Genomic DNA, 27161 nt, shown 5'->3' with positions numbered 1-27161 from the left:
ATGCAGCAAATAAACAAGCAAACATTTGGCGAAAAGTGCAATGAAAATGAAATTGAATCGTCTCGGCATCGTATTGTGGCACACGGTGTGGCGCATCGTATTGCTTCGCGTTTTGTGTTGTTTGTCTGTTTTGGATAGTCGTTCGCGTCGTTGGCATCGGAGCGGTGCATTGATTGAAATCGATTTGTGAGAAGAAGCGTCACAGTCAGTGACAGAGTTTGCGACTGCAGGCGCTGTCTAGCCAAATCGGGCCAAAATAAGCCAAGTCGGGCCTGGCCAGACAGATGAGTGTTGTGTGTTGAACGGTTTTGCTGATTTCTCGCCTTTTTCGGGTGGAATACAAAAGTCGTGAGTTATTTTTCTACTGTTTACCCGCTTTTCTTTGGCTAACTTTGGCGGACTACACAAACAGTGATTATTGTGCTTGATTTCTAGGTAGTTGCGTAAAGTATTTTGCAATTTTATTTTTTACTGTTTTAATCAAATGCAAGCCAAAATTTATAGCTGATATGGCTAACACCAGAGCCAATGACAAAAGCACCAACACACAACAGCAATAATAATTTCTGCGGCATAAACAACTAAAGCGAAGTGTTGGAAGCGTTGAACAATAAAAACTTCTAGTCGTGTAGCAGCAGCGAATGCGAAACGCAGGCCGTGGCATGCAGCGGCAGTTGTGAAACGGTGGGCGAGCGTGCAGCAGATAAATTGTGCTAACAGTTGAGTGCAAAGTGTGAAAAAAATAAATAGTCTAAACTAAGAAGTAAAAAGTGCTAATAAAACACAAGCATTTTTTTTATATGCATGAAAACTTTAACAGTTTTATGTTAAAAGTGAAGTAGATAAATTAAAAGTTATGATAAAATGTATGAAAAAGGTGTGAAAAAATTCAATAAGAGTTCGCTCTTGCGGCAAAGTGGTTGCGAGTTTTCAGTGCCGTAATCGAGTTGCACTAAAAATAGCTGCGTCAGCCAAGGCAGCAACAAGAATAGCGTAACATTGGACAACAATAAATAAGGCAGACAATGCAGTCGATATGTTTGCAAACATTCACACACACAATCTTATGTACATACACACACATAATATGCATGTAGGTAAATGAGTGGCGCCGGCATTGGCTGACTGTGTGTCTGGCTCATTGTGGCTGTTGGACGCGCCAGCTTTGTTTGTGCGCATACCTATCTAAGTAGCAAATGTGCATACATAAATTTGTATTTCTATAGTTGGATGCGTGCACATATATGTATTACAAATTCCAGTGTGTGTAATTTACTTACGCGTTACATATTTACAAAGAAATTTATGTAGTTATGCTGGCGAGTGCAGTGCTCCACCCACGTTTTTTCTCGGCTAACCCAGTGTACCAAATTATAAGGCAAGGATCAGCAAAGTGTTTAATGGGAAAATAATTTCTCTAACGAAGAGGACAAAACTCTCGTCGTAATTTGTCTCTGAATAAATTATGAAACAAATGGCAGTATAACGGAAAGTCAGTTCAAGGCTAAAAACCAAAACTTTAGATATGCGATAGAAATATTTTTACTATTATGATGCAACTACTGGACTTGCAGAAGTTTTCATAATAAAAGCGACATTTTGCCAAAATTTGACAACTTAATTTTTTTAATGCTTTTTAATTTTTTTAAATATTTGTTTTTATAATAATTAAGATTATACTACAATAAAAATCATATAACCACACTTTGCACAAAATTAAAACAGAATTCCGCAAACCTTCACTAAACTTTCCTTCCACTTAAAACAAATTTCGAGTATTCGAGTATGGCAGAAAATCAACAAAAAAGCCGTATCAAAATTGCGCAATATTAGATCAACAAATTCGAATTAAAAAGTCTAAAATTTTGGTGAAAATGTGTTTAATTTTTTAAAAATTGTGTGCAATGTGTGAAACTTGAGTTTTATGGATTTTGTTGTAGTATCACTTGTATTTTAAAAAAAGAGGCATAAAATAAATAATTAGCCAGAACTTGACAAATACTGCTGTGCTATTATTGTGACCATGTATGTATTTATATAGATAAATATTAGGGGTACCGGAAAATAATGCCCTTTTTTACTTTTCTTCTTTCCTTAACCATACAAGTAAATTGAATGCAGAAGAAAAAAATAACATTACAATTTAGTGTCTTTGCTTTTACGGCTGGGCTACCAATCCTGCGCAAACCACTCTGTGTACGTCACATTTTTTAAAGCGAGTCTGTTGCTCTAAGGACACACATCGTCTTTCGACCGCATCCCATATGATGAATCAAATGTCAAGGAAAGTTAGTTTCTAAACGAAGTTTACATCGCCGATCTGTGTATTACGCGGGAGATATTTTCTTTCTATTCTATCACGCAAATTGGGGAGGCATTCCTCTATCCTTGGGATACGCCCTCTAGTTTTTCTTTTTAGTCAGTGATGCCATCAACCTCGTTGGCAAGAACTTTTTGCCATTTACTGTGCAAACTTTCAATGGCGGATCGCTAAAAATCAATTGGGTTTTCAGCAAAATATCTGGAGATGGCATTTTTGGTATCAACCAAATTTTAAAATTTTTATGTTACTCAAAAAGGCGCATTGTCGGATACTTCGCTGGATACTTTTCAAATAATGATTGATTTACTCGTTCTAATTGTTCACAATAAAGGTCTGCACTCACATTTTCACTAGAACTAAGAGCTTCAAAATGGATATTTCCACGAATACCACCACAAACACATAAAAGCGCCTTTTTGGATATAAACTTGGGTTAGCAGTCCTTTGTGGCGTTTCATTCAGAGAGAGCAACTGCCTTTTCCGTTTTGGATTATTATACCGAACCCATTTGTTACCTGCAGTGCTTAAACAATCAAAAAACGGGGCTGTATAGCACCGTTCAAGCAAGAAGTTGTATGTCGTGGAACGGTTAGCTCTATTTTTTTCAGACAGATTATGCGGAACCCAAACACCTGCTCGTTTGTTTTACAATTTGTTGCAAATGTTTTTGGATGGTCGACTGAAGAGTTTTTGGCAGTTCCTCGATTATCTGATGGGGATTTGCTTAAACTTCCGCACCTAATGCGACATTGTCTAAAGTTGAGGGACTTTTCTATAGCTGCACACCATAACTCCATACGGGACTTAATATCTGCTTGTAGATTAATAGTTTGTTTTCTATCTTTAGAGCTGATCTGCTACCCATGAGCCATTACATGTTTTTGAGCCTGTTGTTAAAAAAGGTGACTCAAAATTAATCACCCTAACGGAATATTTATAACTTTTGCAAATGACATCACACAACAATCATATCTGACACTTGTGAACTAGACAGCTGCAGCTGCGAACTGATAAGCAATGGAGGTGGTCTAAGGTCAAAGAAAAAATGTCCATCACTTAAAATAATATTTTTTATTTAATAGAAATAGTTATTCAAAAACAAAATTGCATGATAAATTTTCCGCCACTTTGTATAATACAATTAAAAATAGATTTTGGTAGGCATAAGTAGAAAATATCACCAACTATCAGAAATCTTCAGAATTTTTTGTAACTTGATATATTTAAAGGATTCGGTGATAGACTTTTAGAAACCAAAAGAATTTCGAAAATTTTGAAAAAGTTTTATTCTTCACCCTGAGCGTTTTGCTAACCATCTTTTTAAGTATTCATGTTTTTGACATAATTAACACGATTTCAGTGAATCTTTAATATGTTATAGTGTAAATTAAGTTGAATCAGACCTTTTTTAATTTTAAAATTTTTATTGAAAAAATTTAAAAGAAGTATTTGACTTAATTTTTAGTTACTTTGCATCAATCCTCGAGTTCTCTCAATACCAGATTTTGTAATCGGACTTAAATAAAAAAATTAATTAAATTAACATTTGACTTGATTTCTGGTAAGCTGGCGTCGATTTTTGAGTTTTCTAAATATCGCTACAATCTACATTAATATTTTAAAAAGAAATTATATACACCGTAGTGGTACTTCGGTACTTTAGATATTTAAATTTTCTTTAAGGCGTGTGGAAATTCAAATCTGACGTTGTTATACGAAAAAATGTATTTGAAAGCATTTTTCCACAAAACAAAAAATAAAATAAAAATAAATAAAAAAATATGTATATATATGCTTAATCAATATTAGGCATATATAGTCAAGACACATATTTATGAAAATGCTAAAATTATGAAAGAGATAAAAATATTTTGTTAAACTCTGAATTAGGAACACTTTATTTCTATGTAGTAATCACTCCTTCGAAAGTTAGTCCATATTTATTGGTCCACGTATTTGTCTATTAAATCTTATTTGAATCTCGTGAGAGAAAAAGTGCATCTGAATTAATTTTGTATTCAAATGAGCAAATTTGCCATCATTTGGTTCACTGGTCCCAAATTTGTATCTATTTTAGTTGCTGTCTCTTATCATTGCTACATATTTGTTGTTGCTCTTGTTGCTTCAAATCGAGTATCTGCGCACTTCTGCTGATGCGCGTAAACAAGCGTTATACATGTGTAAGTGATGGGGGGAAACATATGTACATACATACATGAATACAAATATACAAATGTACATTACCTAGTATGTTGCCCTCACTTAGTTGGTTGGAGAAAGTAAACAAAAGCCTATGAAAGTATTCATAAAAGTTAGTAGAGTAGCTAAACTAATTTGATTGATGTATGTACGTACGTAAATAGATATATTCTCTGGAATGAGACTAAGTCATATGTCTAGATAAGCAAAAGAAATTTCAGTAAGATTAGGAAATATTTAGGATGAAATTAAATACGCACGTAAAATCTAATAAAATAAGACAAGAAAGAGCAAATAAAGCTTCGTGTCTCACAACTTTGTTTGCACAAATAATTAAACGAGGAAGTGATAAATTAAGAAACCGCTCATTTTGCCTCATATGTTTGTGTATTATTAGAAGGAAAGTTAATATTAAAAATAAAAATTAAAAAAAATAAAATTATTTACACAAAAAATGATTGGTGAAAGTGAACAGCAAAAAAAAGCTCCGTGTTACATAGTTAAAGTTAATTGTGAAAATAAGTTCATGTCTATGCAGAAATTCTATGCATAATTGAATTAGCTTCTTTTGTTTTTAGTAATGCAAATAAAGTACGCGCTGTGCAAATCTTATCGCAAACAAATACGAACAACAAAAATATGCAATAAATGTTTAATTGAATATATAAAGCAATAAAGCAGTAATCTGCTGGAGAAAAATAAATAAAAATTAAGAATAATGATACTTTGTGCCCAACAACAAAGCCAACATGCTTTCTTTCACTTTATTTGACTTGCTCACGAATAGCATTACTATAATTGCAGCTGTAATCAACGAAATGACTCAGATCCATTAATAACCGACAAATAGCAAATAGAGACTGCAGAAATCGACAAATGTCTTTTGCACTGCTAAGCTCATTTGATGAGAGTAAATAAAAAAGATCAAAAACAAAAAAGCAAAATATAAAAGAAAACTAAATGTGCAAGTTCATTTATGTACATGAAAAGAAAGAAAAAATACAAAGTGATGTCAATCATTCAAGTATGTTAATTTGTAAGGCAAGCAAAAACGATAAAATAATTCACTAAGAGCCACTGCCGCCGCCACTACTACGCTGCCTTTGCCACTGGTCACATTGGCATCAAAACAAAAATCAGCTGTTTTTCATCATGTTTGCTTATTGTTTACACACTGTGTTTAACGCACGTACGCTACCGCTAAGCAATTAACACTCTCTTAGTGCCTCTCTTACTCGTCGCTCTTGCGCGCTCACTTCATAAGCGTATTCTAATATATTTGCTTCGCTCTTCTTTTGCATTGTAATTTTTTTGTTTACTCACAGAAAAATTCTAATACAACATTTTTAAACTGCTTCTGCTTATTCTGGCTAACGCGCTGTCTTCACGCGACATTCCTCATTAGCAAGCAATTATTTATTTTCTTTCTGCATGAATATGAATACGAAATTTTCACAGGCTCGTGTTAACTTCATACTTTATTTAAGGAAATAATTTCAAACGAAATAGCTTGCATAGAAAATGAAGTATTTAAATATACAGAATCTATTCCAAATAACAGCATCTGTTAAGCTGCCATGTTAAGGGTTACAATGTAGCAGATATGTAGCTCCCATATACGAGTAGTAGAAAGAGCTGTAAAACTTTTACAGAGGTGCTTTAACATTAGAAATTTCCCACGGCAATTCAATGTAATGTAAGAAGGTTTCTGCTATATTTACATTTATTCTAAGCAAATATTGCGAGAGAGTTATGTTTCAAATTTACATTTGTTAAGAAATATACGAACCAGATAAAAACGGTTAAATTGAATAAAATTATATATATTCAAATATTTAGATTCATACGAGAATATCTATATAATTGTCGCTTACACCTCTTTTGGGTGCTTGGCCGAGCTCCTCCTCCTATTTGTGGTGTGCGTTATGATGTTGTTCCTCAAATAGAGGGACTTACACTTTTAAACCGACTCCGAACGGCACATATTTTTTATGAGGAGCTTGTTCATGGCAGAAATACAAACGGAGGTTTACCATTGCCTGCCGATGGGCGACTGCTATTACATAGAAAAAAAAATTTCTTCATTTTGGAGTTTCGCGGAGATTCCAACTTATGTAGCCCGAATTCCGAATGGCAATTTGACAAAAAATAGCAGTACTACTGTCTGGCATTGCTAACATCTCCACTACCATCTATGATACTAGCGTGTCATATTCTCCAACAACAAAATTTCCTTAACTCGTTTCGTGCACTAACTGAGCGCTCGGCTAATACTAATAAGCACAAACAAAGTGGAAGCTTCGTTAAAGTAGTGCTTGCGTTAGTAATAATGCTATTTCGCTATTTTCTGGCGAAATTTTCACTCAAATATAGATTTTGCAAAGTATTTAAGTATTTTGTGATATCACAGGTAAATGGTTTCGACTTCTTTTTGTGCTATAATTTGTAGATTATATTAGATTAGATTAGATTAGATTTGATTAGATTAGTTTAGATTAGATAAGATTAGATTAGATTAGATTCTATAAGAGGTTTGCTCTTCGAACCCACCCATGCTCTCATCAGAATACCTCATCCAGTCCCAGTTCCTTTTTATTATTACCATACTTGCTTTCGCGCTATATTGGATTTAGTATGTATTTACTTGAATTTATTGTCGCGCGAACATAAAACATGCCCACAAAACGCGAGGTGCTCATTACCAGAAATAAATTTTCTAAACCTATGAAATCTAAACGAATTCAAACAACTTATTTTTTAAAACCATCCAAAACAACGCTCCCTTCTGCTCTTTATCGAGTGATTTATAAGGTTTAAAATAAAATTCGTTTTGAGCTTAGATAAAATAAAAAATAAGTTGAGTGGTGAAAAAGATGTTAAGGCGAAAAATGGCAAGTATATATATAAAGCAAAGCGCTGGTTGACAAATGGCATTGAAATATATAGAGCATTAGAGGATTTCACATCTTTAATGGAACTCTAATTTTGAGAATGTTGGAAGATTGAAACAAATTATAATACGTTTCAGCCGCAGTAGCCAAATGGGTTTGTGCGTGACTACCATTCGGAGAACGTATGTTCGAATCTCTCTGAAACACCAAACTGAAGAAAAAGTGTTTTCTAATAGCCGTCGCCCCTTGGCAGGGAATGGCAAACCTTTGGGTGTATTTCTGTCAATAAAAAGTTCCTCATTAAAAATATCTGCCGTTCTGAGTCGGCTTAAAGAACAACAACAGACGCACACCACAAATTAGAGGAGGAGCTCGGCCAAACACCTACCAGAAGTGTACGCGCCAATTATATATTAGTTTTTTTAATTATAATTCTATGTATATATTGTATAATTATGTAAAGCCAAACACACATTTTTACTAACTACATACTATAAATGGAATTTTCACAACCAGGTACTAGAAAATGCCTATTGATTATATGAAAATTTTGCTAAAGTTAATAGTTTTAGTTAATAGTTAGTTTTGAAAATCTAATTACAGCAAATAGATTTTGACTTTTAATCCGCCCTACTTGTGGTTAATTAATCTATGTAAGAGTCATACGATTTCACCACGGAGGCTTAAACTTTTATCAACAAAATTAAAATTGCATATCAACAATAACTAGCAGAATACATTTTGCAGTTCACGTTTCGCAAAGAACCCTTAAATGCTTTAGCTTGATTTCTTTTTATGACATTGGGGCAGGTTCTGTAAAACACTTACGAGTAAATTTCAATGCAGTTGGCGGAACATTTCAATAAAATTCACTATTTTGCTGTATATTTGCAAGAGCAAAACATACTTCTGTAGGTACTGCTCCTAATAATCATACTTTTTTTATTACCGCCCGTCCGTTACTTTGGCGCTATAGCGGAAGCGCATATTCTGTGGGAATGTAAAGATACTCATACGCCCTGTAGGCGATGGTCAAATTACATAAAATCCATTTATTATTACTCGTATGCCCTGTTGAGATAAAAGCAATCCTTTGACAAATTCAAGCTCATATAATAGCCTAGTCAGACGGCGGCGTTAATAGGGATTACTGGCGCATTTAATTTTGATTAAAATTGTCGTGTGACAGATGGTACTTGCGCAGTTTACTGAACAGCTGGTTTGCTTATTGGCTGATTTTTCATTCACAATAGATACGAACTGTTATTTTTCGGCAATCTCGCCATCGAAATCCATCCCCTAATCCACTTAAATTATGATAATTAAGTCTAGTTGTCAATCTGGATTAGCTGCACTTAAATCCAGAGATAATTCCGATTCAAGTCGTTAATCCCGATTAGCGCCAGTGAAGAGGCTATAAGGGTCTTAAAGTAGGTATTAATTCATTAGTATTTTATTAAAAATAGTTTTGAACACCATTCTCATATATGAGGAGTAGATAAATCTAAAAACCAATTAGGCAAGTTTTCTTTTTCTGAAAAAATACTGAAATATTTTTTATCGTGCACTAATTTTCCTTTATTGCAGATGAAAATATACATATAAATTAACATTTGGAGCACTTTAGCGAATTTTGATAAATACCTGATTCTTCGGCCCACAATATTTCTAAATGAGGAGGAAAACGCCGAACCAAGACAGTGAAGTCGTGTTGTGAGAAATGCGAGATGCTGGGAAGGAACACATAAACTGCTCTAGAATGACTATAGTATTACCTCCTTTATAAGCTATGCGTGTTCCACTTTGCACCAGTTCTAGTTTTAAGACTTGAGATGGTACGACAGTGTTCGATTAGTCCCTCAATTAATAGTGGACAAATTACCCTTACGAGCATTTAAAGTTCAAAGGCTCGGACTTCTTACCAGCACTCAAAGTACCTGTATCGGTAACGAGCCAGAAATTTTGCTTATTATTTCCTTACAAAAGCTTTTAGCTACACTGCTTGCATTACTCAGTATTTGGTGCTGCAATTTAATTTTAGAAATATCAAGTAAACTTTTCCCCCAAATAAGTATGGCAGCAATCCATATTATTTGCCAATTTTATTTAAAATTATCATAAAACAAAAACAACTGCCATAGCCGAAAAGGTTGGGGCGTGACTACCATTCGGGAGTGCGTAGGTTCGAATATCCATCCCTGAAACAGTAAAATGATAGAGAAAATTCTTTCTAATTGCAGTTGCCCCTCGGCAGGTAATGGCAAACCTTTGAAGATATTTCTGCCAAGAAAAGGTTGCTCATAAAAAATCGTCTGCTGTTTGGAGTCGGCTTAAAACTGTAGGCCTTTCCATTTGCGAGAAAATATCAAACGCCCGCCACAAATAGGAGGAGAAGCTCGACCAAACACTTAACAGAAGTGCATGCGCCAATTATTTATTTATTTCTAATGCTAACATGAAAAAAACACACAAATTATTAAAAAACAAATCAAAACACAAAATCAATAAAATTTTATTTGTTTACCTTTCAAAACAAGAAAATCAGTAATTGAAACAGCCAACAAAATTTCCATTTTCAAATGGGTTCACTGATAATAAAAATTTCTTTGTATTTATAGCGGGCATTTCTGTTTGTAGCTTTGCTTAAACCTCATTACTTAAACAATATTTTGCGGTTTTGAAATGTAAGTTTTGAAATGAATTTACTATTAAGCAAATAAAATATTTTCAGAAAGCCAATATAACTTTCCTGTTTTATGTAGGGGTACTAACAAAGTTTCTAAATATATTTTTTGGTTATTTTTAATCTTAATTTTTTTTATCTTCTCCACATAGCCACCTTAATATCAATACATTTTTTGATCTGTTAATCCACTGTTGAAAAAAGGTCTCAAAGCTGCGCTTTTACAGCTCCTTTAGTTCAGTATTAACTGCATCTATTATCTCTTCGTTGTTACCAGACACTTTTCCCCTAATTTTTTTTAATATTTGGAAATAACCAGAAATCACAATAAATGGCGCATTATCGTGCTGTAAAAGGTAGCGATGCAGTACCTCGTTTTTCCGATTTTCAACTAAATGTTTGCACACTTTTGGTAAGCAGTTTTCAGTATACCATTTGTCAGTAAATGTCTAAGAGGAATCTAACGGAATAGCAGCAACCATTTTTGCTCTTGTGAAGTAAACCGAGATCATTACTTTTGTAGCTGACTTTTACTGCATGGTTTTCCCAGGTGGATTTGCTCCTTTCGGACTCCATATCAAGGAATTCTGTTTGATTTCCAGTCATACTTAAAGAAACCAAGCTTCATCATCTGTTACTATCATATTAAAGCTGCTAGACCCTCCGTTTTCGATTTTTTTTAAATATTGAGTCAAATTTAGTCTACCTTCTTTTTGACACTCATTCAAAATTTGTGGAGCCCATCGAGCAGATCTCTTTACGTATTCCAAATAACTATCCACTATTAGTAATATTGCCTTAGCATTCAAACCCAACTCACTACACATCATTTTTTCTGTCATTAGTGGGTTCCCGTCAGTTTTTCGCTTCACCAAGGCCATATTTATCTCGTCAATCATCCTTTATTTTAGTCCTTCAATCGCCACATTTTTTCGTACTTCTCGAGACTCGTCCTCCAAATTTTCGGCCTGGAATCTCTGATATCATTTACAAATAGTCTTAATAGATGGAGTGCCCATTTTATATGCAGTTTGGAACTCACTGTAAATATCCACAGTTTTTTATTGACGTCGAAAACAGTGAAGTATTCAGTAACGAATTTTCTACTGCCTCGCTGGCGGAATTTCTACTGATATCAATTATTTTGCGTTTTCTCGTCTCCAATTTAAAGAATTTTTCTACAATTTTAAATAAAACATTAATGACTATGACAACACTAATGGCATTTTTAAACAAAAATAAAAATAAAAAAATTTCCATCGATTTGCCGCATTTTTTTTAGTTCCCCCGTACATACAAACATCAAGTATTTTCTAAAGGAACGCCTTATTTCAAAAACGAAGAAAACAAAAAAGAAAAAAATACAAGGCAAAATACCAGCAGAACCGGCTTGTAGTCTCCAATTCACGTTTCCTGTCTAAGTAAAAATAAAGACACTCCTTTTTTCAAGAAGGAAGAGTTGGTATATTTTTTGCTTATTCAACTAAAAAAAGCAATATGGCATACAGAGTTTTACATTTTCGGCAACAAATCTACTTAAGCTGATGTATAGTGAATATATGAGTATGTTATTTTTATATTTATGTACCTGGTATTGCATTTCTAATAATTTATTGAATTAAAACTATATTTATTTACCTTTAAGCATTTTTCTAAAAATCATAATTATACAACACATACAACTTGTTTTTAATTGACACTCGAAGATGTGTTGCTATTTACCATTCACTTAAATCACCGCTAATACCCGTAGTAATTTAATTAACAGTTCTATGTTAATTCATAATTTTTTACTCTTTCACTAACATGAAAGGAATCTTAATTCAGCGTCTGTTAAAGAGCTGTTAGAGATGTGCTTTTCGAGCAGGAGCATTAATATGTAAACATACATATATATACATATAAAACAACATTGGTTGCTCTTTTCTTCTTCTACGAATAAATTTTGATGCAGCATTTTAATGGAACAAAAATTTTCATATACATACATATATGAAGTTTTCTTGTTGGTCTTAACTGGTTCGTCTACGATGCTAATGCTCCGATAAATAAGAAGTGGCGCTAAATTAATCACCCAATTACGTTTTTGAATAACTAAATGAATTACTAAATGAACAAACAAAAAAATATTTTGAGTAATCGAAATCTTTACTTTTACCTACATGCGCTCCATTGTTTGTCTGTTTGTATGCTGCACCTCTCTAAATCATAAATTCAAATATGATTCCGTTAGGGTGATTAATTTTGCGCCATCTGCATGTAACTTTTTCTCAATTTTTTTTGGTTTCAGATCTATCTTACACTAAATCTGCGCTACAATTAAAATTAGAAAATTATTTTTTGTGTAAGTGCTTAAGTTTCAAGGGTCTGTTGAGTAAGAAATACGTAAATAAATAAATACATAACTAAAAAATAAATGTCTATCTATGTGTATGTGTATCATTCATCATATTTTGAGTGGCGCTGACTCGCCAGGTAGTTAGCTAATATAGAATAAGCAACAATCCATAAAGTGTTAAAAAAAAAATCTGTTTGAATTTTGTTCATTAATTGACTGTTAATGTGGACTCCTATAAGGCGTTAATTACTATGTTTATGCCCAATTTCTAATCTCTTATATTCAGCAAAGGTAAATTCAACACACACGCATAAGCATTTATGAGATCGATTAAACAAGCCCACTGGAGTTGGGTGTACAGGGTGGTTCATATAGTGGTTCCTTTTTAAAAATGCTCTCCTAAAATACTCACCTAAAGGGTCTGATATTATTTGGGTTGTTCGTAACCTATTTTGAAATATTAAAAAAACCAAATAAAAATGGGAGAGAATATTCGTAGAGGATTACCGATTATTTTGAGTTATTTCAAAAGTAAAAACAAAAAAAATTTTTTTGAGAATATTCGTAAAAGATTGCCAATTACTTTTGAAGAATTTAAAAATTAAAAGAAAAAAATTATGGGAATATTCCTAAAGGTTTGCCAACTAAGTCAAATTATTTGGCAATTCAAAAAAATTGTTTTTTTAAGATATAAAAAATTTATTATATTACTTAGAATATATTAGCGCAGAGAATATTCGCGAAAGATAGCCAACTATTTTTGAGGAATTCAAAGATAAAAAAGTGTTTCTGAGAATATTCGTGAACGTTTGCCAACATTTTTAGTTCAGCCATAAATTTAAGAAAATAAGGTTATTTAAAAATTTCAAAGTAGTACTCTAAGAATAGTCGTAAAAGTTTGCCAACTATTTTTAAAGAATTTAAAAGTTGAAAAAAAAATTCTGTAAATATTCTGAAATGATTACCAATTACTTTTAAAGAATTTAAAAATAAAAATTCTGGATATATCCGAAACGATTGCCAACTATGTCAGTTTATTTGGAAATTAAACAAAAATTGGTTTTTTAAATATAATAAGGCATGCTAATGACCTACCCTGTCAAAAATCAAATAGATTAACAAAACCAATGCAAGACAAGTCTTGTCGAGGCCCTATGCTTCCGAGAGGAGTGAAGAAGGAAGAAAAAAATTTTAAATATTAAAAAATTTACTCTGAGAATATTTGTAAAGATTACCAACTATTTTATGTTACTTTAAGCTCCAAAAAATATATTAGCGCAGAAAATATTCGCGAAAGATTACCAACCATTTTTTTTAAATATCGTACTAAAAATATAAAAAATTATAAAAATGTATAATTTATAATTCCAAATATTTAAATATAAAATAATCTTAAAAACTAAATAACAACCCATCTTAGAGTGTCAATTAAAAACAAGTTGTATGTGTCGTATAATTATGATTTTTAGAAAAATGCTTAAAGTTAAATAAATATAGTTTTTATTCACTAAATTATTAGAAATGCAATACCAGGTACATAAATGTAAAAAGAAACATACTCATATATTCACTATACATCAGCTTAAGTAGATTTGTTGCCGAAAATGTAAAACTCTGTATGTCAAATTGCTTTTTTTAGTTGAATAATCAAAAAATGTACCAACTCTTCCTTCTTGAAAAAAAGAGTGTATTTATTTTTACTTAGAGAGGAAACATATTTTTTTTTTTAGAATTTAATTTCGTAGAAAATAGTTGATGTTTGTATGTATGGGGCAAATCGATGGAAATTTTTTATTTTTATTTTAAAATGCCATTAGTTTTGTTATAGTCATTAATGTTTTATTGAAAACTACAATAGCTGTACCCGCCGCGCGTTGCTACTCTGCAGAGCCACCTGGTGGCGAGTGACATCAATGAGCATATTCTACAAACCTTCTCCGTGTATATATATACCAATTTTTACAATAATTGGCCCAGTAGTTTTTGAGTTCATCGAGGACATACAGCCAAGCATGCATTTTTATATATAAAGATTGCAGAAAAATCCTTTAAATTGGAGACGAGAAAACGCAAAATAATTGATACGATATCAGTAGAAATTCCACCAGCGAGGCAGTAGAAAATTCATTTCTCAATACTTCACTGTTTTCGACGTCAATAAAAATAGTGTTTAAGATTATTTTATATTTTAGTAATTACTTCAAAAATGTATCTTAAATACTACGACATAGATTTCGTAAAAGGCTCTAAAAGTTTTAATGATGCTTTGAATTTTTTTTCGAAACTTAAATACAATTACGAAAGAATAAATCAAATTTTCCTAAAAAGTTAGACACTTCCAAGGCAAGCACGAAAACGCGGGAGCGCACATAGGTCATCCCGTTGCTATATTTAACGAAAGTAAATTTTTTAAAGAAAGCTTTTAAACGAAATTCAATTACCAATTGGCAGTAATAGTTTCTAGTATAAATATTCTCTCCTGAAATTACTTAGAATGTCCCTTAAAGAGCAAAGCAAGCGAATTCGTATTTTATATTGATTAAACTTGCAAAATAATTCCAATACCAAAAACAACAAGAATGCAATGTATGTACATAAGTAAAAGTAAATTGTGTGTAATCACAACAAAGCAAACAAAAAAAGTATTCGTATCGGGGAATAACAATAGGCAGATCGAAAGAAAGAGTTAATACTGACGGTCAGTGAACAAAGAGACTTTTGAAGAATGACGCCAACAGCGGCAGTGATATATATGTACACATGTGTGTGTATGTATATGTAGTATTATGTAGTATGTACTTATGTACATATGAATGCGGATAATCGCTGGCAGACGCTGCCAAACAGCCAGGCAATATGGACAGCTGTTACCGCTTCCTCTCCCCGCCATCAGCGCCATAGCCAGACCAACACAAATGCTGGCGCATTGGAATTTTTAACAATGTCTATCTATCACCCGGCCAGGGCATCACGTTTAGAATAAAATATATTACAAATTATTTGCTTATTTTGTTGAAAAAAGAAACTTCAATGTTTCAGTTTGCGCGAAGGCAGCGTTGAGCGTAGAAGCAAATGTAGTTGTACGCACAGGACGGCATAGGTGGCGAAATATTCGGTTGATTGAAATTATAATACGTGATTACGCGATTTCAATTAAATTTCACACGAGTTTACATGGAATAGCGCACTATCGACAAAAGAGTTCTAAACGTGCATAAATACATACGTACATGTATTGTGGTTTGTGTAAGCTTTTTCGTAATTTGATTTGTGTGAATTGTTTGTTTTTTTTTTGGTTCGTTTTTGTTTTTGGAAATATATTTAGTGTTGGAGCATTTGGGTTAAAAGCGTATTTGAATGCGCTGAAATTAGCAGATTCCATGTGGCTTTGTTTACAAGTCTGTGGCCAAGTGCAAATTGTGATGAATTTGTAAATTTTGTGAATTGAAGTGCACGCGCGGTTATGGCAAATATATTTGGCATGCAGTTTCGAATTTGAAGGCAAGTAGATTTATTGTGCGGAAGCGAGTGCTGTCACTTTGACCCACATTGGGAAGCAATACTTTTTATTTTGCCAATAATGCGTACATATGCAGATTTGTGGTTTACAAGGTCAACAAGCAGTGAAAAGTAAATGGGAGTCGTTGTGAAATATTTCGAAGCTCCGAAAAAGTAACTGTAGCTTAAAAATGAAAGTGAAATGAGTGTGAAAGAAAACTGTGAAAGTGGAAATAACGCTAAGACGCGTTTTTCGAACACATTCAAGAATATCCGCAAATGTTTGCACGCATTAGAATACCGCCGAGTTGTTTGAGATTTGCAAAAGTGTTTATTTTTTTCGCTCCCCACGCGACTTTGGATAGCTTTAGGATGAAAACAAAATAAGATGCCAAAAAAAAAAAAACAACTAGGCATGTGTAGGGAGAAAAACTCAGTTAATTTGGACTTAAAACCCAAAAATAAAAAAAAAATGTGTATAGCTATAGCTCTATCAACTAATATCTTCTAAAACAGTTGTTTGTCGTAAAATAGCGCGACGAATATTTTTTTATTTATTTATTTAATTTTTTAGTCAAAAAACTCAAAGGTTCTTACTAACTATTGACTTAGTGCTAATATAGACCATTAATAAAACAACAAATAAAACGAGCTAAAACTAAAATACAACTTAATTAGAAAGAATACAATAATATTAGCGAATTAATATAAATGATGCCACAAAGAAGATAACTGAATTTTAGTTATTTAAATCTAACGATAACGAATTCGATATCTCACTAAATTCGCGAAGAGCCCGACCAATAGGTGCATTGGACTTGAAATTCGTTGAGATGTCTTGAGATAAAAAGCGTAAGAGCTTCGTAAAGTGCTCACCGCAATAAGAAAGTTAATGCATTGCAAAAGAAACGCACAATCAATGTCACTTTGAATTAAATTAAACACAAACGAAAGCGATACAATCGACCTTCTACACTCAAGCAAACTTTAAATAAAGAACAAATAGTTGACGCGTACACTTCTGTCAGGTGTTTGGCCGAGCTCTTCTTCCTATTTATGGTGTGCGTCTTGATGTTGTGCAATAAATGATTGCACGTAGACTCCGAACTGCACAGGGTTTTTATGAGGAGCTTTTTCATGGCAGAAATACACTCGGAGGTTTGCCATTGCCTGCCGAGGGGCAACTGCTAGAGGAAATATGTTTATTATTATTATTATTTCATGTTCATGCAAGGCGATTCGAACTTACGCACTCCCGAATGGTAATCACGCACCAAACCACTCGGCTACGGCGGCTGTCTGTAGTTCAATTAATAACAATCTGGAGCTTCCCTCTTATAGCTGGACAGGAAAATTTAAAGATTGTAGGGCAAATTTAAGAAATATATTTTGTACCCTTTCTATTGCCAGCAAATTGCTGATGAGGTCTCCAAATAAGTGAAGCGTATTCCATCCTGGATCGAACAAACGCGGTAAACAGCAATTTCAGGGTGTAAAGGTTTGATCCTCCACTGATTGGAGGGCATCATTAGAGATATAATAGGATGATTGTATTGTAAAATATGACAAGGTTTAGAGTAAGTGACTTAAAAACATCTTTTAAAATTTAAAGGTCTACATGAATGTGCGCACCAAGAAACGAGTTTATTAAGGTCAGCCTGGAGCCTAAGACATCTTCTGGGTTTCTTATTGAGACAACATTTTGAAATCAGGGGGCAGAAGATTTACCCTCAATTGTAACAAGACAACTTCTTTCATTTAAGTAGGATTTTAACCCTAGAGGGAAAATCGATGCAATCAACTTGAACACTGTCCGTTAGGTGTCCATGCAATGAGGCTGTCGGGAGGACGTGGTGGAATCATCTCAGCACTTTCTTCTCAGCTGCTCTGCTCTCCTTCGGCTAAGGTTTAAACATCTGGGCTCTCACTTTTTCGCTACGCCAACGGATATTGCGGGTTTAAATATCACACATCTGGTGAAATTCATCAGCAGCTTGAAGCGGTTAACACAAACGTAAATCGCCACGCGTTGGTCGTCATCCTCAAATTCTCTAATCCAAGCCCTGGGTTCTGCATGGTCTCTCCCCCTCTCCTGTTACCCTCCCCTCCCCCTGTATGGTATCACAACGGACAAATTTTAAAATTTTGTCCAAATGGGCCACTCGCAGGGGCAGCTATTCAACCTACAATATTCGCTGAAAATGACCGAGTAAGAAACAGTGGACTAATTTGTTTCAAAACCAAACATGCTGGTTTGAAGAAATTAGACATTTCGTAGAAAAAAATAATTTTTCTTTAATAGGGGTTTCGAATAATTTGGAATTAGTTGAAAAATGTGAAATTGGTCTATAATTACACACATCATTCTTATTGCCGCTTTTAAAGATTGGAGTAACTGATGTCACATTCCAATCATCAATGAAGAATCCGACTGCAATTGATTTAATTTTTAGTGGAGTTACTTCTCTTACAGAGAAGTACCGAAAGGTCGTTCACATTAGCCTGGGATGAGGGCTTCAAAATTAAAGTTCTTTACAAGACTTTATATAGAATGAAACCAGGAATGTTTCCTTTATACTGACTTTTGACTTACGAGTGTTCATTGCTGGTTCCAAAGAGATTAGAGCGGTTAAGTTAAATTTTTAACAAACTAATTTTTTTAGGCAAAAAAAAAAACTTAAAAAGTACTTAAAAAATACTGAGTTATGCAAGGGTTCCCTTTAATATTTAGTGCACTTCCACTAAAAGTATATGTTTTTTAACTTCCATTTAAATTATTTATTGCCTTTCGGCTCATCGCATTAAAAACCCAACTCAACTCCGTTTCACTTTGTCCCTGATCTAGGTGTTGCTTCGCGGAGGGGGAGTGGTCTATTACCTTTCTATGAAAATTTGCGGAGACTCTTCGTGCAACGCAACATTGCGATGACTTTATTTGTCATATGCAAACAGCAGACCAGTTTTCTATTGACTCAAGCATAATATTCACCAGGTTAGTAACCTTAAAAGGAAGACCTTTTTGTGCTCAAATTATCTCTTTTCATTTTAAACTGCGTACAGACAAAACAACCATTGTTCTGCATCTTCAATAACGTCAATTGCACATAAGCTACAGAAAGGGTAATCTTCATGTCCGAATTTATGTAAGTAAAATTTGAAACATCCGTATTCTGCCAATAATTGGGTAATGTAGAAATTCACTTCCCCATGTCGTCTGTCTAGCCAACTTCGTACAGTACGAATTAGACGATAGGTCCGACGTCGGTTCCCTGAATTGCTTATCCGATTCTGCCACTTCTGTCAACAATTCTGTTTCACTGTATGACGACTTATCTTATTTTTTGTGCATTCAGCCATCTCCCTCGTTAAAATATCTATTGGAAAAAGCCCAGATATTAAAAGCGTTGCTATCTCTAATCTAGTTGGGAACGAGTATGAGGGTTTATCCAGTGCAGCACTTCTTACCACGATGGCGTACAGCAGCACACGTTATTGTCTGGGCTTTTCCGAGTTCACCATGAGCCGAGTAAGCGCCACTGCTACTTTTTTTAGCTTTCTCTACTGCATACGACGCCAACGTGAAGTCGGTGGTAATATTTGAGTGTGAAACGTGGAAACTGACGAATTATGCCCTAAGCCCACCTAGGAACCACACGAACGTATATACTCACTATAAATATATCTTTATATATTGCTTTTCAGGGCAACTTGAAATTAGATTGAGTTTTTGCTCAGCCAATGGTTTTTAGCTTTAAAACCTATTTTCATTATTTGCACGTGGTAGAAAAGGCTTTAGAAATCGTGCAATGAAAGTTTCAATGCAATCGGAGCAAAATTCAGGGATTAATAGCACTTTGACTGAAAGGGACTTTTCAGGGCAACTTAAAATTAGATAGAGTTTTTGGTCAATTGATAAGGTTACAACCCACTTTCGTATCTCTTTTCAGCTATCCAAAAAGGTACAATGTTTTAAGAATAATGCAATTGAATAAACTTAGTTGGTTATACCAGCAATAATAATAAAAAAACACTGATTCCAAACAGTCCCTGTTTAGAGATTTTAGCAATCGAAAAAAATGTATTTAAATATTATTTATTAAAACCAAAAATTTCAAAAATGATTAAGTTTTGGACATCATGTCATATAAGCAAATTAAATAACAGAAATTAACCACACTGAAACGAATGAAATGAAAGAAACTTACACCTTCTTTGTAAAAGTATTTTGTGTTAAGTGCAAACCCATTGATCTGCCTGACGGTATCAATCAAGAATGATGAGCCAATTTATCTAAACCTAGTGGCATATCACGCAGAACAGTGACAAAGAATATGTCTGACATTCTTCTTCTCCTCCGCATTCTTGCTTTCAATCTTTGAGCATGTGGACCTAGGGTGGCAGTGGCCTATGATCAAAGGAACTAACGTAGAGAAGTTTCTCCTTGGCCGTTTGAGTAGCGCCTTTGCACCCCGGACGTCCCATTCTGGCCAAATTAATTTTTTAGTGTTACATGTCAGACTATCAACCCATCCCGTGTTGGCTGAAGTGACAATGCTACTTGTATTATGTCACGGAGTTTGTTGGTTAAGAGGGATAGGCCTATAATCTTCGCATCAAGAGGCAGGCGAGAGGTAGTGCCCTCCCTCGCTAATGTATCTGCCTTAAAATTTCCTTGTATGTCGCTTTACCTCGGCACCCATATGAAACAGATGAGGAAATATTCCGGGAACTTGTTAAGAGATGCCCGACATTTGCGAGCAATGATTGAATTAGTGACAACCCCCACGAAGAGATTAAATCGCCACTTAGCTATTAGAATATATGTAAATGCACTTCTCTAAAAGTAGCCACATTTTTGTCTAACAGACAGCTACCCCATTAAAGGCTAGCATTTAAACCTGAAATATGCTAAAGTCATTAGGAAGGCAATTTCATCGTTAAGCTTTAGCCATCAATAGGTATATAAAAATATACTAATCTTTTGAGGTATTTTATAACTATATTTTATTGTCGCACTTGACATTTTTCACCTAAACAATACTCTACAAGAGGCCAAATGAGTTTTTTATTACTACTAATGCGCTAAAGAGGTTAGCAGATAAACAATATAAACAATATATTTCTTAAAAAAAAAAAACGCGTATTTAAGGGTTAATGTGGGGTACGTTAATATTTCTACCCGCAAAACAACCCCGCTCTCTCTACTAGGTTGTTAAATAAGTTTTGCGATTCGAAAAGAGATGACGTTGCTTCTAGCTACAGTTTTTTGTTATGTTGGTATACCCTTCATGTGAACGAATGTGAAGTTTCATTTTAATCTGTCAATTCAATTGTTTTACAAGCCATTTAGTATAGACGTGAACGAATTTTGATAGTGTATATAGACTTTTCGCCCTCAATTAGTATAGTAGAAAGATGGGTCGCTGAATTTAAACGTGGTCGTACAAGCCGTGAAGAGGATCCATGTCAAGGACGTCCAAAAACAGCAACAACAACAGAAACTATAGAAAAATACAAGCTACTGTATGGAAACTCATTGAGTGATTGAACGAGATTTAGTAAAAGCTCAAGACATTTCATTGGGCAGTATGAGCAATACTTTTACTGAAGTTTTGGGTTTCAGAAAACTGTGTGCTCAATGAGTGCCGCATTCGCTAACAATGAAGCAAAAAACATTCGAACGTGACATTCTCAGCAACATTTAGAGCGCTTTCGAAAGGATAAAGGGGATTTTGTGCGTCGATTCATCACTATGGATGAGACTTGGGTCTATCAGCATGATAGGATCAAAACAGGGGGCTAAAGAGTGGTGTAAACCTAGTTCTTCGGCTCCGAAACGAGTTCGTGTCCAGAAACTGGCCAAGAAGGTGTTAGTATCAGTTTTTTGGGAAGCGAAAAGAATTTTGTTTGTGGATTACTTGCAAATTGGTAAAACCATAAATTCTGAATATTATTGTAACCTTTTAGATCAGCTGAAAAAAGAAGTCGAGAAAAAGACCCAGTTTGCGAGAGGATAAAAAATAAATAATGAAAAAAAATTTTTTCCATCAGGACAATGCACTGCGTCACAAGATCATTTGACAATAACTTGAAATCCATGAATTGTTGGTGCATCCACCGTTCGCACCGAATTTGGCACCTAATGACTTCCATCTGTTTTCAGACCTTAAAAAATACATGCGTGAAAAGCGTTGGGGATGGAATTCATAAATTGGAATCTCGTAGGAGCAAGTGAATTGATGTTCAGGGGGGCTGTACTGCATAATAAAGCGCATTTCAATTCATAAAGTTGTATTTTTCTTATCGAATCGCAAAACTTATTGAACTACTTAGTATGTTACCGCATATTGGGGGATTTTTTTTTAAATTTTTAGTAAATCTATATTGGCCCTTATTTACCTAATAACTCACTGGTCGGTAAATGCTGTGCCCCTGAGAAATCAACAAAAATTTTCCAAATATTAAAACATTTACAAGCATATGCAGAGTTTTTATTTTTATCACTCAAAGAAAGCCCTTTCTATTTTTACTTTTCTATTCTATATCAAATATCGCGGTAAATTTAACATGTAAAAATAAGCGTTACTGTGAATCCATCAAGTGCGCAGAATGCAAAGTGAATTCTCATTTCAAATATAAATATTCCTACATGTATATATAAGTATGTATGTATTCATATATGTATATTTATTGATTTCTAACGAGCTTTTTTCAATTTTTCAGCTGAACTGAGAATGAAAGTATGTGATTCCGAGAAATCGTATCAATTATTTCATTGATATATTTTCCAAATATGCAAATATGAGCAAATTAAATCAGTTGATAAACGCGAAAGCGCATTAAATGTTTTATTCAGCACGTAACTACTGTCCACAAGCCTTCCGAGCGAAATATTTACATGTGTAGTTGTGCACTACCACATGCATAAACGGAAATCTACAAATGAATTTAGCAGCCAGCAGCCCAACTCAAATGCCCAGATGTGGCGAAATAATTGACAAATTACATCAAAGCACACACAAAAAACCAAAAACTCATCAACAAGTAAACGTCATTTGTTGCCTCTTATCCCAGACACAACAGAGTCACACTAATAAAATCAACAACAATGAAATCGATTTACAGTGGCGCAAAACAACAACTTAGTAGCTGTATGCAGCACGACAGTGACGATATACCACCCGTCATTTTGGTGGCGAACAACGATTACAACCACCACCAAAACAGCTACCAACCACCGCCGACGCTTAACCACCATTCTCGACATTACGACCACCAGCGCACACAGCTAACAAATCATAGTAGTAGTAATCACCAGAGTAATAACAATAACAATGTAAATAACAGCTTTATCACAGCCGTTACGACGCCCATAACGGGCACGAGCACTTATGAGACGCTAGAGCGTCCCTTCAAACACGATCGTCGGCGAGGTCAGTGGTCAGCGACGGCAGATTTCTATTTTGCCTGCACGAGCCATGCTTTCGGCTCGATTATCTTCTCGGAGGTGCCAGTCTATGCGATGATTTTTGGCGGAGGTAAGTGTTTATGTTTATATACTATATATTCTGATTAGCATTCCAGAAATATGTTAGACGTTACTTAATTTAATTAGAGCAGATGTGCTTAAATAGTCATTTCGTTTTCATCACTCCCTAATCTCCTTATTGGGTGGCCAACGTACTTCCTCCAAACAATTTTTAATTGGCAAAACCAGAAATATGCTGTATATGTTAAGCTCTGCGCACACTTATCACCACACAAGGTGAATTCCACAATAAACAACACTGAGCTAAAAGAAACGACATGAGCTTTGTTCTGATAACTTAGTTTATTTACTCAAAATAGTCTCCTCTGGCCTCGATACATTGTTTTGCGCGATCTAAAAGTTTTTCGAAAGAGTGTTTCAGGTCATTGACCGGAATGTCCTTTAGGTTGTCGGTACAAGCTTTTTGCATGGCCTTTACGGACGCAAACCGTTTTTCTTGCATGGCTAGATGCAATTTTCCGAATAGGTAGAAAGAAGTCACAGGGAGCCATATCAGGCGAGTGACTGATGGTTAAAATGCGATTTCTAGTCAAAATATCAGTCACAGGAGTGGATCGATGAGATGGTGCATTATCATGCAATAACCGTCAGCCTCTTCCTTCGAGGTATTAAGAACGAATTCGATTAATGCGATCCAACAAACGCTACAAAATGTGAAGATAGAAAATTGCATTGACGGTTTGGCCCGTTGGTACGAACTCCTTATGGACAATTCCCTTGGAACCGTAAAAACTAATGAGCATCGACTTGATTTTCGACTTCTCCAAACGGGCTTTATTAAGTGGTGGCTCGTCTGGGGCATTCCATTCGGCACTTTGACGCTTAGTTTCAGGTTCATATTGGAAACACCATGTTCCATCACCAGTTATAATGTTGTAAAAGAAGTGCTCGTCATTTCTCGCCACTTTAATGAGGTCTTTAGAATGTTAAATTCCGAGCAAATTTGGGTCCTCAGTTAACTTGTGCAAAATGAAACGTGGACAGACTTTTCCTAAACCCAAACTATCAATTCAAATGCGATAAATCGATGTTTTGGAGATATTCAACTAAGATTCCATGAATTTCGACGATGATTTCGGTTCATTTTTCATAAATTTACGAACAATTTCGATGGAGTTTTCAGTGATTACTCATTCTGCGCGGCCAGTAAACTCATTGCCATTTACGTCCTCACAACCATCTCTGAAACGTGTAAACCACGCATGAAATCACGCACGAGATAGACAATCTTCGCCATTTTCATCAATTTAAAAGTTTCCTTAAACGTTTTACCGATTTTAAAACAAAATTTGAAATTAGCTCTTTGCTCGAAATTCATTTTTGTACTGATGACATAAACATACTGATACTCTAGACGCAATAACTTCGCTTCCACTGAACCGAATGTCACCAGGCTTTCACTGGAAGTCAGCTAGGGATGAAGCTTCTAACGCACTGACTCAATAGAAAGATACCGCCATCAAAATCATTTTTATGACGCCAGTCTTGTTTATTTTGGACTTCACCTTGTATGCATGGGATCAAGGAATGTGTCTTGCTGTGTCTATTGTTAATCTATCTGCGACACAGATCTTGCATAAATTTATTGTTAGCATCCATTTAGAATATTTGTGGGTTTTGTTTTTTTTTTTTGTGTTGGCTTTTCAAGGCCTTTTGTTTACTTCGAAATTCGTTATCAGTTCCGTCATTAGCTGCCACCTCCCGGAAGCCGTATAATTAGCGCTCTATTTCGAATGAATTTCCGCTGCACTCTGCTCGGCTCATTTGCAATTACTGCGTAGTTGAGTAGCCGATAGATACATCGACTTATTGCTATAAGTGGACAATTGAAAACCTTGCAAACCTGTAAACCTGACACAGAATTCCCCAGGGGATGCCCGCTTTTTAAAGAGACAGATCCTTTGCAGATATCCTTCAGTTTTTCAGTCCAAAGATCTTGGCGTCGTCATTAATTATGTCAATCCAGGTTTTGCTTTGGGCGACCCCTTTTATAAAGCACTTACAGCTGACTATTGTAGCTCTTTTTTGCAATCTCGTTGCAGTCCATCCTCAGAACAGTTCGAGCATACTTAAAATACCGAAACTTGATGTAGCCGGTGATGTGGAAGTCGTTCAGCTCAGCTAGGCATTCATCGATGTAACGAAGGCGTTAGTTGATGTGATTTATCCGCACCGGTCCAAAATCCGGCGTGAGATTTTACTCGGAAATATGTGAAGCATTTCTTCATCTGCCATACGCATCTCTCAGGCTTCAAAAGTACAAGTAACGCAAGGCTCAATTATTGTTTTATAGAGTTTCGCCTGGAGTCTTGCACTAACTTTTTGTTTGGATGTTGCGTGCGCAGAGGTGATAGATCCAAGATATTTGAACGTTGCCACCCGCTCAAAAGTGTAACTGGCGATCAATATGGCAGATTTACATTAATTTAAAACTTTTACAGTGCACAAAAATTGTTGTATTTGATTCGCTAATGCAGAGGCCCAAGCATCTGGCTGTGTTCTCAAGTTTTAGAAAATCCTTTTTCAAAGTTGCTGTGTTATTGCATATTAGATCAATGTCATCCGCGATAGTTAGAATTTGCAATGGTTTTACCATTGCAGCGCCGTTCAAGCATAGACATCCGCGTAATCTTCTCCAGAGCTAACCCGAATAAAGTTGAGGCAAGTGGATCACCTTGTTTCACCCTCGTTCTAGTGACAAAGAAGGCACATAGTTGTCCAAAGAGTTTTATGCGGTTTTCGCTATTTGACAGTGTCATTACAACCAGTCTTACAAGCTTAGGAGGAATATTAAAATTGCTTTCTTTAAGTCTATAAATAGATGGGTACGTTGCATTGGTTGAATTTTTTCGTAATGTGCCGCATATTAAATATCTGGTGAAGCATTGATCTTTCTTTCAAGATACGTGCTTCAAAGAGGTGTACCTTTCTTATGTAGTGGAATAATTACCCTACGTGCTAGTCCGCTGGCATTTCTTCACCAAATGGTTTTTATTAGAGTATGAAAATTTTTATTTTTCCTCGTTCTTTGAGTAATTCTGCGCTGATGCCATCTATTTCAAATGTTTTGCAAATCTTTTGCTTCGTAATTGCATGGTAAGTTTCTTCCAAAGTAGGTTTAAGTGTCCAGTCGGCAATTGTATTGCCATAGTAGACAAGGGGTATATATTTAAAAGATCGTGAAAATAGTTAGCCCAGAATTCCAAGAAAATCATCCAAGAAAATCATCACCAAACTTTCAAGTTTTCCCTATCGAGCTTTACCGACTTTGTAGTGTACCGGGAATCGAACTCTTGGTTTTTTCACGATGAACCAAAGTCTTTCCATCAGGACCAATAATATTAATTTTAGTTTCACCCATAAAACGTATTATTTTCCCGAATTTTACGGCATTTGCGAAAGACAATCGGGCTTCGATGTTTTTTTCGACAGTAGAGGGTTTTTTTATGACACGGCTTAGTTTTCTTAACGGTGGCCTTGCCCTGAATTGTAATCTTTCCCGCAGGCGACTTTCGCACTTTACTTCTTTGAACTTGATGACATTGAATACCATTTTATGTGAATAACTCATTATATCTGGCATTTTTATATGTTTGTACCTTTTTCGTAAAGGTCCCAAATAATTTTTTTCTTTTCAACTGAGCAGTGAGGTCGCATTTTCGTGCCCAATAACGATTTTA

At 34.9% G+C, this 27161-nt stretch overlaps 1 protein-coding gene across 7 annotated transcripts in view; it reads left to right on the top strand.

The window, feature by feature from the left end:
• Positions 1-112: 112 nt before the first annotated feature.
• The window catches only part of LOC128863132 (sodium- and chloride-dependent glycine transporter 1), a 38134-nt gene continuing 11085 nt past the window's right edge, over positions 113-27161 (top strand). The window contains exons 1-4 of one of the 7 annotated variants that reach the window (XM_054102090.1): positions 113-348; positions 18778-18924; positions 18993-19075; positions 22656-23470. In XM_054102090.1, the coding sequence (XP_053958065.1) occupies positions 23041-23470 (430 nt within the window). In that variant the 5' untranslated portion in view covers positions 113-348; positions 18778-18924; positions 18993-19075; positions 22656-23040. Of the gene's footprint in view, positions 349-371; positions 720-10001; positions 10098-15133; positions 15681-16631; positions 16785-18777; positions 18925-18992; positions 19076-22655; positions 23471-27161 lie in introns of those variants that run through there. The other 6 variants (XM_054102091.1, XM_054102095.1, XM_054102093.1 and 3 more) reach the window with 6 other exon arrangements.

This window comes from Anastrepha ludens, chromosome 5 (genome assembly GCF_028408465.1).
Source record: "Anastrepha ludens isolate Willacy chromosome 5, idAnaLude1.1, whole genome shotgun sequence".
In the NCBI taxonomy this organism is placed as follows: Eukaryota; Metazoa; Arthropoda; class Insecta; order Diptera; family Tephritidae; genus Anastrepha; species Anastrepha ludens.
The sequence above is the reverse complement of the archived record's forward strand: the minus strand, read 5'-3'. Positions and strand labels throughout refer to the sequence as shown.